The 18847-nt window shown below is 41.2% G+C and overlaps 1 protein-coding gene across 1 annotated transcript; it reads left to right on the forward strand.

Annotated features, from left to right (window-relative positions):
• Positions 1 to 17542: 17542 nt before the first annotated feature.
• Positions 17543 to 18832, forward strand: LOC132915995 (uncharacterized). The gene has a single exon (XM_060975744.1). It carries the CDS (start codon positions 17543 to 17545, stop codon positions 18830 to 18832), a length of 1290 nt encoding a protein of 429 aa, XP_060831727.1.
• Positions 18833 to 18847: the final 15 nt, after the last annotated feature.

Consider the following 18847-nt stretch of genomic DNA (forward strand, 5'->3'; position numbering starts at 1 on the left):
TCTCGTAATATAAGAATCGTAGGTTACTACTGCTGCAGCCCTTGCAAGTTCACTCGTTTGAGGTGGCCCTGCTGGCAAAAACTAAGATTACGGAGAGGCATAAGGTGCAGTTCAAGGGTTTTCATTTCGAAAGAATGTGACCATCTGAACTCGAAGTTCGGGGACGGAACCGCTTTATCATTTAATTCATTTCGATATCATTTAACTTTGAAGTAATAATCACTAGTCATACAGACAAAGGGAAAATGGATCTTTCAGTTGTCACGATAAACCTAGCAAACAAAACGCGGCTTTTCATATATTATGTTTACTCTATTTACGTTGCAGGCTCTTAAGCTTGTGTCTTATTACATGTCTTATTACGTCTTTGCCGCGGAATGAGACACGCTTTTCGAAAAACTCTATCTGTGCGATAAAATTTTTTCATGCTTGATGGTGATTATAACGCGAGACACGTTCCCTGGAGCAGCAAGTTAAATAATAACAGAAACGAGAACCTGTGACATGGATGTAACGAGTAATAGATGGACATGGTCCTCCAGTTCACTGACACTGATTTTGATGGTATTTGATTTGTCAAGGCGCAGTCGTTCTTGGATTTGGTACCCGCGGAAAAGATGGATGTTTTTCTGCACCGAGCTGTCAGAATTTGATACCTTTGTCCACGAGGATAAAAACACTGAGACAACAGTCACAAAATAGAGATCGTCCTACAGACCACAAATAATAAAATTCTTTCGGTCCTAGGAGCCTCCATTTCAGCTCTCGCATGGGATTTCAGTTACGTTGAGAGATATCTGGATTCCCACTTCGGAGGTTTGCTACAAGACAAACACCAAATATCTGAAGAAGCGCTTCTGCAAACTATGTTACTGTATCCCATCATTCACTGAACACGACAAGTGCTATGCAACCATAAAAAGACGTATCAGAAAGGATTCTGATAGATCCCTGAGTTCTCTGGATCCAGAGAATTAAAGATTCCAAAAGCATGTTTCCGCAAGTTAGACGAGTGCTAGGCAACAGGGCTAACCTCTTGATCGGCGCCCTCAAATTTTCTTCAGACGATTCTTACCGTCTTTCACAGTTGAATAACTTAGTTTGACAAAGCAGAGGATGCTTCGTTATTGGTACCAAACTGACAAATGAGTCGAGATCGTGACGTCTCCGGTGCTGCCGGCTCCCCAGAACTTACTAGTAATGCGATTACATGCCAAGAATAATGTACGCAACACGTGCTTCTGTTACTCACGATCGTGTGCCGTGACTTCCTTTCAAGTTATAAACTGTTCTTCGAACAGGTCTTTAATTACTATTGTGCTCGCGTGCTATTTTATCACTTTAAATTTATTAAACTTCTATCGCTCGTTACTTCTATTACTTAGCACCTATTATTTGTATGTAGCGAGGTATTGTTTGTCCGATCTCCTTTCTACCGCGCGATAAGCTTCGTGAATCCCACAAGACTACTAGGAGCAAATTTTGGAATTGTACACCAAAATGTGTATGATGGTCTTCTCAGATTTCCAAATTTCATAACCTGGAAAATTCGGATCTTCGTTAAGTCGGGGCCGCTGAAACAAGGTCTGTATCTTCACCCGAGGAAACAGTAGTAACCGCTGCTAGTAACCGCTTCGGCTCCGATCTCTCAGAAAATTATTTCACATCGGTAGATTCATTAACGATTCAATTTAAGTTTCTGAATGAGAAAAGATTATGGCAGATGAGGAATGGATCGATATCTCTAATACGAGAATGATTTCTGCTGCAACTGTCAAGTTTATTTAGCATAAATAATTTAAATATGAGTATAATTGATACCGTCAATAGACATTCGTACAACGTATTCCCCAAGATAGAATGGACCTCGAGGATGACTCGATAATAGCTCTCTAATAATAATTCGTACAACTCGGAAAAGAACTTGCTAATCGCTCGACAATTATCTCGTTCGCGATCGTATCCGCTTATTTATACTGGTCGGGAGGAGTCAGATGGTTTAGATGCCGTTTGGAACGAAGGTTGCCCTCAACGGCGACAATGTTTTTGGCTAGATTTCGTGTGTAGAAGCGCTACCCGTGATTCGAGGCACAACATGCGTCGCTCTCGCTTCGCCTCGTCCTATGATTCATGTGTCGCCACAAGGTAATCTGACTTCGATATTTTCAACGCAGTTCCAATATAGCTCCCGCAAAGGTACACATTCCTCTTCACCTTAATCTTCAATGATCTCTTGAACTTGCATACTTTTCTAAGATATGGAAGATGGGAAAGTAGTTCTCTTGCTGGGGAAGGATAAGAATAAACCAAATCCAGCCAAGTACGGATCAATGAGTTTGCTGTATGCAGAATATCCATTAATAAGGTCTTAGAGAGGCTGATACAGAGACTCATACTGTTTCTTTTTAAAGAGGCTTCCATTCTTCCCCATCAACAATTTGACTTCCGGATTAAATACAGTAAGGTCCACGCAACAATAGAATTCGTGTCAGACATCTGCTAGTAGCAAAACTCTCTTTATAGACCTGGAAAGAGCTTTTGACATGTTTCGATGTAGCGGTTTGCTATAACAGCTGATACGATACGGTTTCCTTAAACATGTAGTTCCGATGATTTTGTCCATAATCTCCGGAAGGCGTTTCATACGATGGCGCAAGCTCGAATGTCGTCTTCGGGGTGAATGATGGGTGCAACAGGGAACATTCAACACCTCCATTCTGTTTAATTTGTATTTTAGTCATGCTTTGAACCTCTTCCATCTCAATAGCGACCTTAACCTTTGCGCGTTGGTATTTGCTGATGACCTAATTTTCACGGCTTAAATGTATTCGTCAAAAATTAATTCCACGCTACAGAAAGTTTTCGATCGAACTATGGTTTACTGTGGTAACTGAAAGTTCCGTATAAATACTACAAAGTGGGAGTCTATCCCTTTCGGGCTGTGCATGTCTAGACATTTTAATTTCAACCGTGATGTGACCCGACATTCACTCTGATATCTTATCATCGACAATAGCCCCTATCCGTTCCGCCTAAGAAGATGGTCAAATATCTCGGTACATATTTGTATTGCAAATTACAGATTACACGGCACATTAAGACGCAAATGTAAAATAAGTCAGAAAAGACTTTTATTGCAAAGAATGTTCCGTTCTTCTCGAAGCATCTCTGTGCGAAGTGTAGTCTTCTATTGTACAAATTGCTGGCAATAATCCTATCCCGACTTATGCCTGTCCGATTTAGCTCAATCTCACAACGAGCCATATAGACCAGCTCAGACGTTTCAAACGGAAATGCCCGAGGCATTGCATGAGGCTATATCGCTCGAGCTATTTTACATGCCAATACATATATTTTATATAATTGTATGTACTATATACGAATTACACATAGCTTTTAAATTCCTTGTGTCTGTAGGACGCGATGAGAGTGTCATGGACTCTCAGTTGACCTGTTTATGTCAGAATTAGCGAAGAATCATAGAGCCGAAGTACGTGTAATCGTCGATCAACTTTGGTGGAGATTTGTCTGATCCAAATCATTACTTATATCATTTTTTTAAATGAATTCAAAGTAGAGTATGCGCCATCTATTTCCCTTTTCAGGATTAATATTTCAATAAAACTGCGCACATGCACAAACAATGATAAATAATTTACGACTGCAACTATAATGTATTTTTATATGCTACTGAGAACACCTGCACTTCGTTATATGCAGTATGATGGATCCTCGCGAAAGTACAAGAATTGTTGGAAATTTTAAGAATATTCACCATTTTGGCTAACTTGTCTGGAAGCTAATTTCTCTACGATTTGGATGATATTGAAATATCAATAATTTTTAAAACAAAAATTTTATAAACGCGTGTGGCACCGTAAAAAAGAGGAGAAAAGGAATACCAGAAATGAACGAAAAATTACAAAAAGGAGAAGCGTGCCTTCGCTCGTCTGCAAATGTATTAACCATAAAATGGCAAGATAAAAAAGAGATTTTCATAATTTCAACAATACGTACAGAAGAATTTGTGGATGTACCAAAAGACTATCATGCATAAGAAATTTTACAGAAATCATCTTGTATACACGACTATAATAAATTGATGGGTGCTGTAGACACGGTCATCAGCACTATAAACTCTACTTGCAAAACAAGGAAATGATACAAAAAATATTTCTTCCATATGATTGATATGTGTTTATGGAATTCATATTGTCTGTACAAATTGAAAGTCAACAAAACAATATCAATTGCGAAATTTCAACTGAAATTAATAGATCAAATTTTAAATCAAATAAAAATAGGTCAAATTTATACCCATTAAATACGCTTATATCTTTTATGCAGAAATTATGAATATATTGTTTTAAAGAAAAATCCATTTTCTTCCAAGATAAACTGTCTGTTACGTCGCGTGAGATGGTCCGTGCGACGTCCCTCGTGGTCTGGCCGCCAAGGCCCACGAACGGTTACACAGACCCTCGATAAACTTAAGGAATCTGCATAAACAGAATCTTTCCAACGTAATTTCTAATCTTGCAAGTATTTTCGGTTTATGGGTGGTGCATATGGATCATTACCTAACTATTATCTCACTTTCCTAACGAAAAGTGTGAGCAACGAATCCGCGTTCTTAGTTTTAAAGACACACTCGCACTGAGCTTTCCTCCGTAATTGCATGAGAGCAGATTGCCAGTCATCTCAACTGTTTCTACGACTTTAGTTCAGTCAATACTCCGGAACCAAGTTGACAACTACCAAGTCATCGACGGATCAATCAGCTGCTTCTACTACATTCGAGCAAGATCAACATACGGACTCGATCTTCTTCATAGATCATTCCGCTTCTCAACACTGATTTTCTGACTTGAGAACAGTCAGTGTCACGCTACCGGGCCTTCACCCATCCAACAATCGTCTATAACACGTATATCTTACGCAACGACGTAATATTTGATTGCATTAAGTTGTTGGAAATAAAGTTAATATAAGCCGTCAATTGCAGTGTTATACCACCCCCCTATTATCCCAAAAGAAATAAGGGGATCGACCAGTTCGTGGTGTCGATTATTGTAATCGTAACGGGAATTTACGACTCCAGTTAACGTGCTTCCTCGCGAACGCGTCTCCCCGCGACTGGAAGAAAATACACTTACGCCGCAGCCAGCTGGAGGGACATGCTGAATCGGAAAACAAAGAAAATCTTAATAAGAAAGAAGATCGACGCAACCAGGTGAGCGGACAAGCCAGCCCCTAAGGAGAAGTGAATGGCTGGAGCGACGGGCACCTGAGCGGGGTAAAGGGGAACCGACTTCATCGAAAAACGGAGACAACAACAACAACAACAACAACTAAATGAAGAATCGCAGCGAAGAAATAAACGGACATAACAAACAACACAATGGATTGAAGATAGAACAATAGACAAGATAGAACCGGGAAAACAACAATAACAAAGAACCTGAGCACAGAAAAAACACGATGCAGGCTGTTGCGACCGTTCGCGGAGAGACGCGGTCGCGAGGAAACGCGTCAGCGAGAGTCGTAAATTCTCGCTACGATTCGGTTAATCGACGCCGCGAAATGGTCGCTCCCCGCGTTTCGTTTAGGATAACCGGGATGATTCAATGAGTGCAACTTATTCTACTATTGTAGAATAAATATATATATTTATATCAGAATAACACTTACAGTTTATATAAGATATCGGTTTAAATGGTGTCGGAGGTTACCACTAGAGTGTTCGAGTTAGATATTATACAATGTGATTAATTTGGACGCGACCGTACAGAGAGTTTTCGACTGCGACTGATCGGTTCGAATGTTAGATTGCGACTTTACGATGCTTCTCAGTGAGTTTGCTGGACTGAGCGATAGTTGTAGACGTAGTGACTGATTTGAGGACGAAGACGAACTGACTTGATCGTGACGATGCTGTGTCGGAGGTGAGCTAAGGAAGGGTGTGTCTAACGCACGGAATCATCTGATTTGTTGATGACAGTTTTTGGTTGGAGAAGTGAGGGGGGCAAAGGGGAACCGACTTCATCGAAAAACGGAGACAACAACAACAACTAAATGAAGAATCGCAGCGAAGAAATAAACGGACATAACAAACAACACAATGGATTGAAGATAGAACAATAGACAAGATAGAACCGGGAAAACAACAATAACAAAGAACCTGAGCACAGAAAAAACACGATGCAGGCGGTATCCATACAAAGTGGGTGCCGAGACAGTGCAGGGATAATCGGTTGCAGAGTCAACTTGCTGAGACCGGGCTATATGCTGGCAGCTCCGCCTCCTCGTGACCCCCGCTGGTAACGGCGCGGCGCGACGCACGCATACGCGAGCTGCCGCCTGACAGGCAATGACACGCAAGGAGAGAGCAGGGTTTTTCCAAGTCGCGCGTCGACCATCTATGCGTGCCGTTCCCAGGGCGGGGGGTGCTGGAAAGGAGATGAGAGTCGAATGAGAACATCTGAATGCGAAGCCAGTATGAGTTCTTTACGCCAGGTATAACGCGGTTAACCAAAAAGTCGGGCTCTAAAACGCACACATTACTTGTCTCTAACCAAACGGCCATTTGACTTAGTGCGCGAAAAACAAAACAATACGCTGCGGGACTTAATGCGCGATCAACAAAACAATAAGACGCGGAATTTAGTTTTTTGTGTGTTAAAATAAAAAGAAAAGGCTACACGCCGCAAGAAGCAGTGTCCGCGTGCGAAAACCGATACGCCGCTTAACTGAGTGCCTGTGATTAAAATACGTCGCGAGTGAAATCTGCGGAAATAATAACACACGATGTCAACTTAGGGACGATGTCTTACTAAACTTGTACCGAGGCATCGGTGTAACTGTCCATCTTTACAAAGCTGGTGGAACAAATGTTATTATATACGTATTAACTCAGTGTATCCTCAATCAAAACACCCTTGTTATCATAACAGAAATAAGGGGATCGAGCCGATCACAAGCCCTTGACATATGCGTTCAACCAAAATCTAGAGAAGGGCTCACCACAATAGTTTCGACACCTAGACTATATTGATCAATTTGCAACCGATATTCGGTATATAAAGGGGCTAGATAATAATGAAGCCGATACTTTATCCCGGATCGAAGCGATAGGGAAATCAGTCGACCACCGCACTTTAGCAGCCGCGCAAGAGAACGATACCGAGTTTCCCGACCAACACGCAGAAATATACTGGGATATATCTAGCGAAACTGTGCGACCGTATGTTCCGAAATCTCTGCGATACAGTGTATTTAATTCGTTACACGGGCTTTCCCATCCAGGGATACGCGCCACGCAAAAACTAGTGACGACGCGTTTCGTCTGGTCGTCGATAAACAAGGATTATCGAAACTGGACACGGCAATGTATCCCGTGCCAGCGATGTAAGGTCACCAGGCACTTATCCACGCCCGTTGAAACATTCGAAGAGTTAGCAGGCTGATTCGAACACATACACATAGACATTATCGTGATGCAATATTTGCAAGAATACCGATATTGTCTAACGTGTATCGACCGTTTTTCGCGTTGGCCCGAAGCCATTCCCATCACCGACATGGAAGCATGGACCGTGGCTCTCCTTTCGACATGGATATCTCGTTTTGGCATATCCTTGAAAATAACCGTGATGGACGATTCAAACAACCAATACTACGGTAACTATATTCGGTATTTACTTTATTTAAAACAGACAGCAACTATCGAGCAACCGAGCAGGAATATCTGCGGTATATACTCCGCTGTTCGTAACTGTATGTGTTAGAAAATATTCACTCACCACCGAGTACCGATCCATAGTTTCAAACTGTACTAGACCACGATTTTCATGTTATAAGTATATCGTGTTATGTGGGCAACAGCGTCGTAGATTACTCTTCGTCAGCACAGGAATGAAAGCTAAAAAATTGTTAAATTGCCTCAGTCAGAGACAGTCAGATCGGATGGTAGTCCAAGCCAAGACTAATAAAATGGAGAGTGAAATTGCTAAAGTAGAGACGTTCTGGAAGAACAAACAAGAACGGAATCAAGCTGTATCGTAATTGACTTGTTCCGTGAGTGACCCTGCACAGTCTGTCGTGTAGGTAAAGAATTGACACAACAATTGTCTAAGCTAAGACATCACAGCCGATAGAATCCGGTCATCTTCTTCAAGGAATGAGCCGAAGCCGACAAAAATTTACACACATAAAAGATCCTATGCAACGATAAGTCCTACATAAACACATAGAAACGCGCACGCTACAGCGCAACATATTTTCTTTCGTATTTATTTAAAGATCGTACGCTCGATTGCGATTCTGGAAAAGTTAGGGTCAACGCGAAGTAAAATTCCTTTAAACGAAAATCTCACGAACGCTACGATTTCTTCCTATTCGTCAGTACTAATTTTTCCCCAATTTCTGAGGTGTGAAAAGGGTAGTAACAAATGTTAGATGGGTTCAGTTGGTCAACAGATTCGCTACGAGGAATCTCTGCAAGATTGGGTATCGACATCACACGCATCACCGACCTCAGTTAGATACTTGTTTCGTCGCAGTCGAAGTCGATTGTCATGTTTTCTGAGGTAGAGTCTACACGCAGATACCGTTATTATTACACTAAACAGTCATAAGCCATGACGTATACAATATGTCCATTTTAAGTACATACGTGCTATTATTTCTATACGTATAAAAATTGGGGAAAAAGTTTCATATAGAAATTGAATGATATCATGGGAGACTCGTACTCCGGTTATTATGTGCTCCAACCTATGAGCGGCAATCGGGATTTGAAATAAATATATCGCTAGAAAAGTAACAGCAAACACAAAGAAATTCGTTTCGAGAGGTCTCTGTAGCGCTTTATTTTTGCGCCAGTAGTATTGTTCAGACTCTCTACATAACCCAGACCACTCACCATGGGCAAGACGGCATCCAGATGTCAACACATCCTTACTTCGTACCCTCAATAGTCATAAGAACCGACCATAAATCTCAGGAACTTTCTAGCTAAAGTCCTTCAGACCGAACAAAGATCTTTTTACTAAAGCGTTTTCTACGGTATATGAATCACTACGAGAAAACACGGGAAAGTTAGTTTTTCTCACGTACGATGCTTCCTACTATCAACTTTCTATCGAGGGCTGCTAAGAAACGCATAAGATACAATGTCTACTGCCCTCACTTTCCTAACCAAAAATATCATTAACAAATCCCATGGTCCCGTGCGCTAGACGCACTCATCACTAGCTTTCCTCAGACACATCATCGTCACTAAACGGCACATATTCTTCGTCGTTAGAAAAGTCAACATGTCAGTAACGAATCAATCACTTACTATCTATCACTTACTACAACAGCGTTACCATCATCTTTCACAAAGTTGTTGGAATAAACATTATTTTACACGTGTTAATTCAGTTAACTCAATTAAACCACCCCTATTATCGTAATAGAAATAAGGGGATTGATCACTTCGTGCCGTAGATTATCTAGTCGTAACGAGTCGACTACGAACCTCCAAGCTAGACCGACCTCTGAGCCCAAAAAAAGGGACATCTGGCTTAATCCCAACAAAATAAACCATTAAACGAAAAATAATCTCGCCAAAAACGACCAAAGAAATCAACAATAGCATAAGACTATCCGCGCATAAAACGCGGAAACTCAATCCACAGCCAAACCTGGTGAACAGGAACAAAGGACTATCAGGCAACCTGGAGAACGAGTTCCCTTTTGACTGCCGAAGAGTGCAGACGTGCCGGGTGCCCGGAGAGGTCTCTCCCTCGAAACAGGACGCGAAGAGAAAATGTTCCCGAAAGTGCGAAAAAACAGGGAAAACAAAAAATGCATCGAGTGCCACCGCTCAGGATATCAAGCAACGGCGAAACATATGCCGTACACAAAAATATGGAAATCCAAGAATCTACAGAAACCAAAATGGAAATCACTCGAATGAGCGACGATACAAACGCCAACAACAACGAAATGACACAACAAGACGGAAGCTGGAAGGTCGTAACTCCCAGCAAAAGAAGAAAAATTACAACAAACGCAAATACTAACGCTGCAGAAACAGAAAGTAAGCAGTGGCTCCAAGAAATCCCACTACAAAACCCCTTCAGCATACTACCACAAGAGAAGGAACCAGAAACAACTGAAAAACCAAAACACAACGCCAAACCACCACCAATATACATCGATGCGCAAGTAATAGACCCCCTCGTCGAACTGCTAAACAATACGGCAGGCAAAGAAAACTACTCAATAAAACAATTAAAACTGGACCAGGTAAAAGTGCTAACCAACGCCCCAGAAACCTACAGAAAAGTGGTAAAAGTGCTAAAAGAAAAAAACGCCGGGTACCACACCTACCAGCTCAAAACTGACAAAAGCTATAAAGCAGTTATCAGAGGACTACACCCAAAAACAAACACAAGCAACATATGTGACGAATTAACCAAAATCGGACACCAGGTAAGGGTAATAAATAACATAACAAGATTTGATACCAAACAACCACTACCGCTGTTCCCAATAGAACTAGAACCGAACAAAAACAACAAGGAAATCTATGACATTAAACAAATCTTAAACACAATAATCACAGTTGAACCACCCAGACAAAAAAAGACATACCTCAATGCATGCGGTGCCAACAATATGGGCACACAAAAAATTACTGCAACAGAAACCCGGTTTGCGTCAAATACGCAGAAAAGCACCTGACAACTTACTGCCCATATACGGGAAAAATAAACGAGGTAAAGTGCTACAACTGCAACGGAAACCACCCAGCCAGCTACAAAGGCTGCCCAGCCAGAAAAATACTCCAACGTAAATTGTTTCCGCCGCTTAGAAGCAGGACATATAACTACCACCACACACAACAAGACAGGGCAGAAGCTGAGACACCAATAAAAGTGCAGTACGTAATGAACAACAACCACAACAATATCAACACCACTGGCAGTCGAAGCTACGCGCAAGCAACCAAGGAAGTAACACCCGTAGCCAACCAAAACCACAACAATAACACCAACGACGCTACAGAAATAAAAGAACTATTAAAACAATCCATCAAAAGCACCGACATGTTAACAAGAACGATAAGCGAACTAAACGAAGCATTCAAACAGCAATCATTACAAATCACAGCTATGATACAACTGATAACAACCATGCTAAGCAAAAAGTAAAAACGGACATACTAAAAATAGCTGCCTGGAACTCTAACGGCCTACAACAAAGGGCCATTGAAACCAAAGCATTCCTATACCACAACAACATAAACATACTACTCGTATCGGAGACGCATTTCACAACAAAAAGCTACACAAAAATACCGCACTATACCATATACGATACCAAGCACCCCTCAGGAAAAGCACACGGAGTAACCGCAGTGATAATAAGAAACGACATTAAACACCACCTACACAGCCAAGTTAGTAAAGAACACATACAAGCAACTACCGTTACCGTACAAACTAGCAGCAACCGTCTACAGCTGTCAGCAGTATATGCACCACCGCGACACAAAATTACAGCACAAATGTGGGAAGAATACTTCCAACAACTAGGCGACAAGTTTATCGCAGCAGGAGACTACAACTCAAAGCACACAACATGGGGATCAAGAATCACTACACCTCGAGGCAGAACCCTGGAAAAACACATCAGGAAAAACAATCTCAATATATTATCCACAGGAAGACCGACATACTGGCCGACAGACCTGAGCAAAATCCCGGACCTACTCGATTTTGCAGTCACAAAGGGATTAAACGGAAACAAAATAAATATAGCATCCAGCCTCGAGCTTAGCTCCGACCATACACCCATAATAATAACATACAGAAACAAGCCAATACTCTACAACAACTCAGAGACGCTATGCAACAAATCCACTAATTGGCAAACCTTCAAAGAAATAATTGAAAGCGAAATCAACTGCAACATACCACTGAAAACGCCCCAACACATCGAACGAGCTGTAACAACACTTACAAAAACTATACAAGAGGCAGCACGGGCAACCACAAAACCAGCAACTGCCACTAGACAAACAAAACAAATCCCATCAGACATCCTCGAAAAAATTAGAGATAAAAGAAAAGCGAAAGCGAAATGGCAGAAACACAGAACAAAAGAAAACAAAAAACACCTAAACAAACTCGCAAAGGAAATAAAAAACGAAATAAAAGAGCACAACAACAACGAATTCACAAAGTTCATAGAGTCACTATCTGCACACGAGAACTACAACTACTCACTATGGAAAGCCACAAAAAAAATAAAGAAGGCGATAAAACCAGCCCCAGCAATCAGAAAAGCAGACAACACATGGGCAAGAAGCTACGAAGAGCAAGCCGAAGAATTTTCCATCCACCTATGCAACACATTTACACCACACAACATCAATAACAGCAACCACAATAGCCATACGGACGACGATGCGCTAGCCACTAGCACTGCAATCGACAAGCAATACACCATACCCAAAACAACAGCACAAGAAATTAGAAATATAATCGAAAAAACAAAAAACAACAAAGCACCAGGAATCGATCTAATCAATGGCAAAATAATGAAAAACCTCCCTCCAAAAGCGATACGACTAATCACTATAATATTCAATGCAATACCAAGAATACAATATTATCCTACATTATGGAAACAGGCACAAATCATAATGTTACCAAAACCAGGCAAAGACCCACATGAAGCAACATCCTACAGACCAATATCACTACTCCCCGTGCTCTCCAAAATACTAGAAAAAGTAATATACGCCCGACTAAAACCAATAATAGAGAAGGAAAAACTAATACCAGACCATCAATTTGGATTCAGAAATAAACACTACACCATAGAACAAATGCACAGGCTTGTCAACGAAATAATACACAAAATAGAAAACAAACAATATTGTACAGCCCTATTCATGGCCATAGAGAAAGCTTTCGACAAAATAAACCACGAAAGCCTAATACAAACAATCAAGAAACAATTCCCGGAAAAAATATACCAAATAATAAAATCATACATAAGCAACAGAACCTTCACAGTAAAAATCAAGGACGCACACTCCGAAGCCAAAGACATCAAAGCAGGTGTTCCACAAGGAAGCGTCCTAGGACCCATACTATACACACTATACACGGCCAACATTCCAACAAGTACCAATAGCAAAATACTGACATTCGCGGACGACACGGCCGTGCTAGTCAGGCACACTAACCCTGTAACAGCAGCCACAATACTACAAGAGCATATCACAAAAATAGAAAAGTGGCTACAACAAATCAAAGCTAACCCTAACAAATGCAACCACATTACATTCACATTGAGAAAACAGATAACACCAAACATCTTCCTGAACGGCACGCAAATAACACAAACAAGGCAAGTCAAATACCTTGGACTTCACAGAGATACACGCTTCACATGGAAACAGCACATCAAATCAATAATAGACAAGATACAGATAGCAAGGAGACAAATGCACTGGCTAACAAGCCGAAAATCCAAACTAAGCACAGAAAACAAACTGAAAAGATACAAAATAATCATAAAGTCAATCTGGACATACGGAATTCCACTATGGGGAACAGCAGCAATGAGCCATATAAACAAAATAGAAACAATCCAAGCCAAAATCCTTAGAACAATGGTAAACGCCCCGTGGTTCGTTAGAAACGAAGACATACGGAAAGACCTGGGAATACCAACGGTGAAGGAAGAGATTCCCAGATTCGCAACAAGATGCAGTATAAGAACAGAAACACACCCGAACCCGAAACGTGCAACACAACAAACATCGCAAGAAGACTAAAAAGGAAACACCCAATAGACCTCATAAAAGATATAACTTAGAAAAAACGATGCTGGCATCCCGCTGGGGGTAGCCGCCCACATGCTATATTATTTTTTTATTTATATTTTTTTTATTCTTCACCAACAAGATATAACACTTTACCAAATGTCCGCAAGGACAAATTGTAAAATAACCAAAATAAAGTAAAAAAAAAAAAGTGCCTCAATAGTAACAAAAGATGAGGTTAGAAAGGTGGTAAGAGTGAGGACTTTCCCCCTGGGAGAGTGCGAGACGTAATACGGACAGAATGTTGTCGCAATAGGGACGGTGGTCATCGTGGAGGTTTTATATTGATACTCCGAGGTAAAGCAACAACATGATTTGAATTGTCCTCTAGCTCATGCGCCGCTACGTGTCCTTTTATTTTTTCGGCAGTTACGATACCATGATATGACTTTATAATTTACAGTTTTATTTAACTTTGAATGGGCCTAAGCCCCAAAATAATAACTACTTTAGGATAAAGATAACGCAGATACATAGATGTTTCGATGATAAACGATAGCGATATGAGTATTTAGTGTTTTGGAAAGTAAATGCGCCAGGGAATTTCTTAGATTAGAAATTAACAGTACAAACTTAAAGATTGTCTTTATGAGATCAAAACCGTATTACATGTTATGGACATTTCTTTTCATTACTTTCTATCGTACATTAAAATAAATATAAGAAATAATAAAAACAAACATTGACAGTGAAGCGATATTTCATACACGGTTCTTACAAGAATTATTGTTATTTGAGACTTAGGAAAACGTATATACAGCAACGTTTCCATTCAGTGACGGTACGTCGGTGGACTGGACTGCCGAAGCGAAAGGGTTAATAGCGCTTCAACGCATAGACTGGTGTTTCGTATCTGATATACATTGTGATTATATTTGTGAAATAATATAAAATATTAATTTGACATTTTATAAAAACTGTTGAAGAGCCGGTTATAAATTTTTCGATAAATATTCACTTTTCATCACAGAATGTCAAATTAATATTTTACATTACTCCACAAATATATATAGTGAAAATGTTTACTTAAAAATAAATAATGAATGCGATGATCGTGCTTCTAATCTATGTTAGAGTTATCTCAGAGTATTCACGTTACCATTGTAAAAATTAAAAACCATATCTCAATATTTTTATTGTTTTATTGGCTATTAATTAAGGCTCGAAGAAATGATATATTTCGGAAACCCACCTGGTAAGTAGAAAGTCCACTTTTCCAATGATTATCTGGTAAATATGAAATATGAATAAATCTCTAATTACGTAAAGTTTGAAGATTGTACCAAATAGGTTTGTGCGTTTTTAAACACATCGGATTGCCTGCCTATTCGCTTTCTCAATACTATACACTTGCTTTCGACTGTTGCTAGATAATTTCGAGTTATACAAAAAAGGTGAAAGCATTGGTAATGAGTATCGTAAATTTTTCTTTTTAAATGAACTCTCCATCACTATATTGCCGTATTTTAACTGTTTTCAAGCAAGAGGCTAGAACAGTTTTTGAGTAACAGAATCATTCCAATAGTCGAAGAAGAGCTTTCAAAGAACTGGAAATATTCAGTTAAAGCGTTACTTGGGTGTATTTTGTGTATACAGTACACGCACTGCGTGGTGTGCGTTTTTACTAGTCACATTTATTATAAAATGTGATTATACTGTATAATATTATAAAATATTATACATTTGCAGAACTTTCGGACATGTACTTTTGCTGTGATACGGCGGTCGACAATAACGTAAAAGTTTATATGCCGAAAAATATCCCAATAGGACTATACCCATCGCAAAGGTATTTTGCAAAACGTCGCGTGGGGTTATTCACGTTTCTGAATACCTAGATCTTTTCTACGGCTTGTAAGAAGTAAGCTACCGCTAATGTATCGTTCGGATTGAGGATCACTGTGCGCCCCGCTGCATAGGTTGACCACTCTTCGTTGGTATAAGGAGGATTACTCACGTGCAGGGTATTTTTAACTGTCAAAATAAAAAAAAAAAACAAAGTCGAAAACGCAATTCTTTTATTCTTGATTTTCGTCTTATCTCGGTGTCAAGAATCATCTCTTAAATTTTCGAAAACATGTAACCGGATACCCTGTATACAAAGGTTGGTATTATCTTTTTTCAGGGTCGGGCTTGCTAGCTAGGATCGAGCTAAGAATAATATTTTGTTTACAAGAATCATTTGTTATAGCACTAAGGACATTCTCAAGGAGAGAAAGTGTTAAGGGAATGCTTTTCGTTCTTATCGAATGTCAGCGAGATATGCATACCTAACACAAATATCAAGGCCTAAAATTCCGCAGTCTATTGAATAAGGAACAAGGAATAAAATTTTATCAACTATGTTATAACTACTCGATTTTTATTCCTTATGCGTTTTTATTTCCTTAGAAAAATCATCTAATCATCCTGTTACGTCGACCGACTCTCTACCTGAGCCGGACCTCACATCGCGGACGGATGGCAGCCAGATGCCCGCACATCCTTATCGCATACTCTTGAAAACACTCGCAGCCTGACTATAAATCTCAGAAAACTCTGGCGAAAGTCTTTCATCGCAAACAAGGACTTTTCCAAGAAAGCGTTTTCTAAGGTTTCTGGTTAACGTCTAGAAAACACGTGAACGCTAAGTGTTCACACGTGCGATGCCTCCTACTCCCAACTTTCCATCGAGGGTGGCTAATACCCTTCCTAGTCTATCGATAGTCTTACTAACCAATAGAAACAATTTCTATTACCCTCACTTCTCCAACCAAAAACTGTCATCAACAAATCAGATGATTCCGTGCGTTAGACACACCCTTCCTTAGCTCACCTCCGACACAGCATCGTCACGATCAAGTCAGTTCGTCTTCGTCCTCAAATCAGTCACTACGTCTACAACTATCGCTCAGTCCAACAAACTCACTGAGAAGCACCGTAAATTCGCAATCTAACATTCGAACCGATCAGTCGCAGTCGAAAACTCTCTGTACGGTCGCGTCCAAATTAATCACATTGTATAATATCTCACTCGAACACTCTAGTGGTAACCTCCGACACCATCTAAACCGATCTCTTATATACATTGTAAGTGATTCTGATATAAATATATATATTTATTCTACAATAGTAGAATAAGTTGCACTCATTGAATCATCCCGGTTATCCTAAACGAAACGCGGGGAGCGACCATTTCGCGGCGTCGATTAACCGAATCGTAGCGAGAATTTACGACTCTCGCTGACGCGTTTCCTCGCGACCGCGTCTCTCCGCGAACGGTCGCACCAATTGGTCCTTCGAGCCGGATCACGTGTCAGTGAAAAGGTGGACTTATCAGTGAACATACAGTGCCACGTGAATCCATCATAATTGGCGGAAGCGTTACCACTCCAGCGAGGCCAGGCGCATCACCTTCGAAGAGGTACAACCCGTTGGTCGAAGAACGCAACCACTCAACCTCCCGCCGCAGCGGGACAATCAGCAACATCGCAAGTACAACCATTTCAACTTCTCTACCATTGTGTCACCTTCGGGAAGGATCACCTTCCTCGCGAAGCGCACATCAACCACAGTCCGCTGCATAGTAACAAGCGATATCTTGCCGTCGGAACAACGTCGGTCTCATACCGCAACTCCAAGGTAAGCCCAATCAAAGTATCGAAATCAGCAATGGCGCCCAATCTAGAAGAGCGCACAAAACAGTTGATATTAAAACGAGAGGCGTTCAGAAAAGAATTAGAGGTAGCTCGCGCAATACTCGACAGTTATGAGGAAGGGGGCCCTATCCACACCATCCAACGTACTTTGAAAGAGTTAGAGATAGAATTCGCATCATTCAAAAAGAATCAGTGTGACCTAGACGATAGGGAAGAAGGCCCGACACAGCAAGATCGCGTGAATTTACAACGGACATTCTATACTATCTTCGGGGACGCGTCGGCCATCATTGACACCGCAACGAAACAATCAGAGCCGACGATCCGAGTTCCGACTTCGAACATTTCCTCTCCGGAACCCATCGAGTTGCCAAAAATTCAGTTACCCACGTTTTCGGGTGCTTACGAGGACTGGCCAGGTTTCGCGAATCAATTTCGTAACACGGTTCACGACAACCCACGAATCGACGACTGCAAACGTTTGACATATCTTCGATCCTGCTTAACGGGCGCCGCGGCGCTAACCATACCATCTTTGAATAACGTAGCAACCAATTATTCCGCCGCGTGGGCAATACTAGAGAAAAGGTATAACAGGCCAGAGAAGATCGTGCAGAGACACCTGCAAGAGATATTCAACACAGGCCTCGCATCGCGCACAGCACACCTAGACCTGCAATCCTACGCGACCAAACTAGAATGGCATTACAAGGCATTAGAGTCGCTCGGACATTTGACGGCAGACTCCGTGCTATTATATCTATGCACCTTTAGATTAGACCGGGATACCGATCTCATCTGGAAGGATAAAACACAACACACACCGTTCCCCACATTCACGGAATTCCTCAATTTCTTGAACGATCGGAGTCTACTCAGCGAACCCTCAAGGACGACGCGCCAGCCACGCGGGCAGGCGTTTGTCACATCACGATCGTCATCAATTTGTCCAATGTGTAGCGGACCGCACAAGATCTGGACTTGTAGAACCTTTAGAACGAAAACCATCGAAGAGCGCATCAGGGCCGCCGAAGAAATATCGGCATGCACCAACTGTCTGACGACAGGACATACACTCCCACAGTGTTCCGCCGGGTCCTGTCGCATTTGCGGACAACGTCATCACACCCTTCTTCATAGATCCGATGCTCAGACTACGGATCGAACCAATTCCAGCAACGAAGAGCCCGCAACGACACCCCCAGGCAAAGGCAGAAGTCCTTCGAAACACCCAACTAGTACATCACCGAATCAATCGTACCCTAGTCCAGTATCCGATATCCAACAACAAATCACACAATGACAACCACAGACCGAC

Source organism: Bombus pascuorum, unplaced genomic scaffold (assembly GCF_905332965.1).
Source record: "Bombus pascuorum unplaced genomic scaffold, iyBomPasc1.1, whole genome shotgun sequence".
Lineage (NCBI taxonomy): Eukaryota > Metazoa > Arthropoda > Insecta > Hymenoptera > Apidae > Bombus > Bombus pascuorum.

Coding starts and splice junctions, on each gene's coding strand:
- LOC132915995 (XM_060975744.1), top strand. CDS start 17,543: ATGGCGCCCAATCTAGAAGAGCGCACAAAACAGTTGATATTAAAACGA.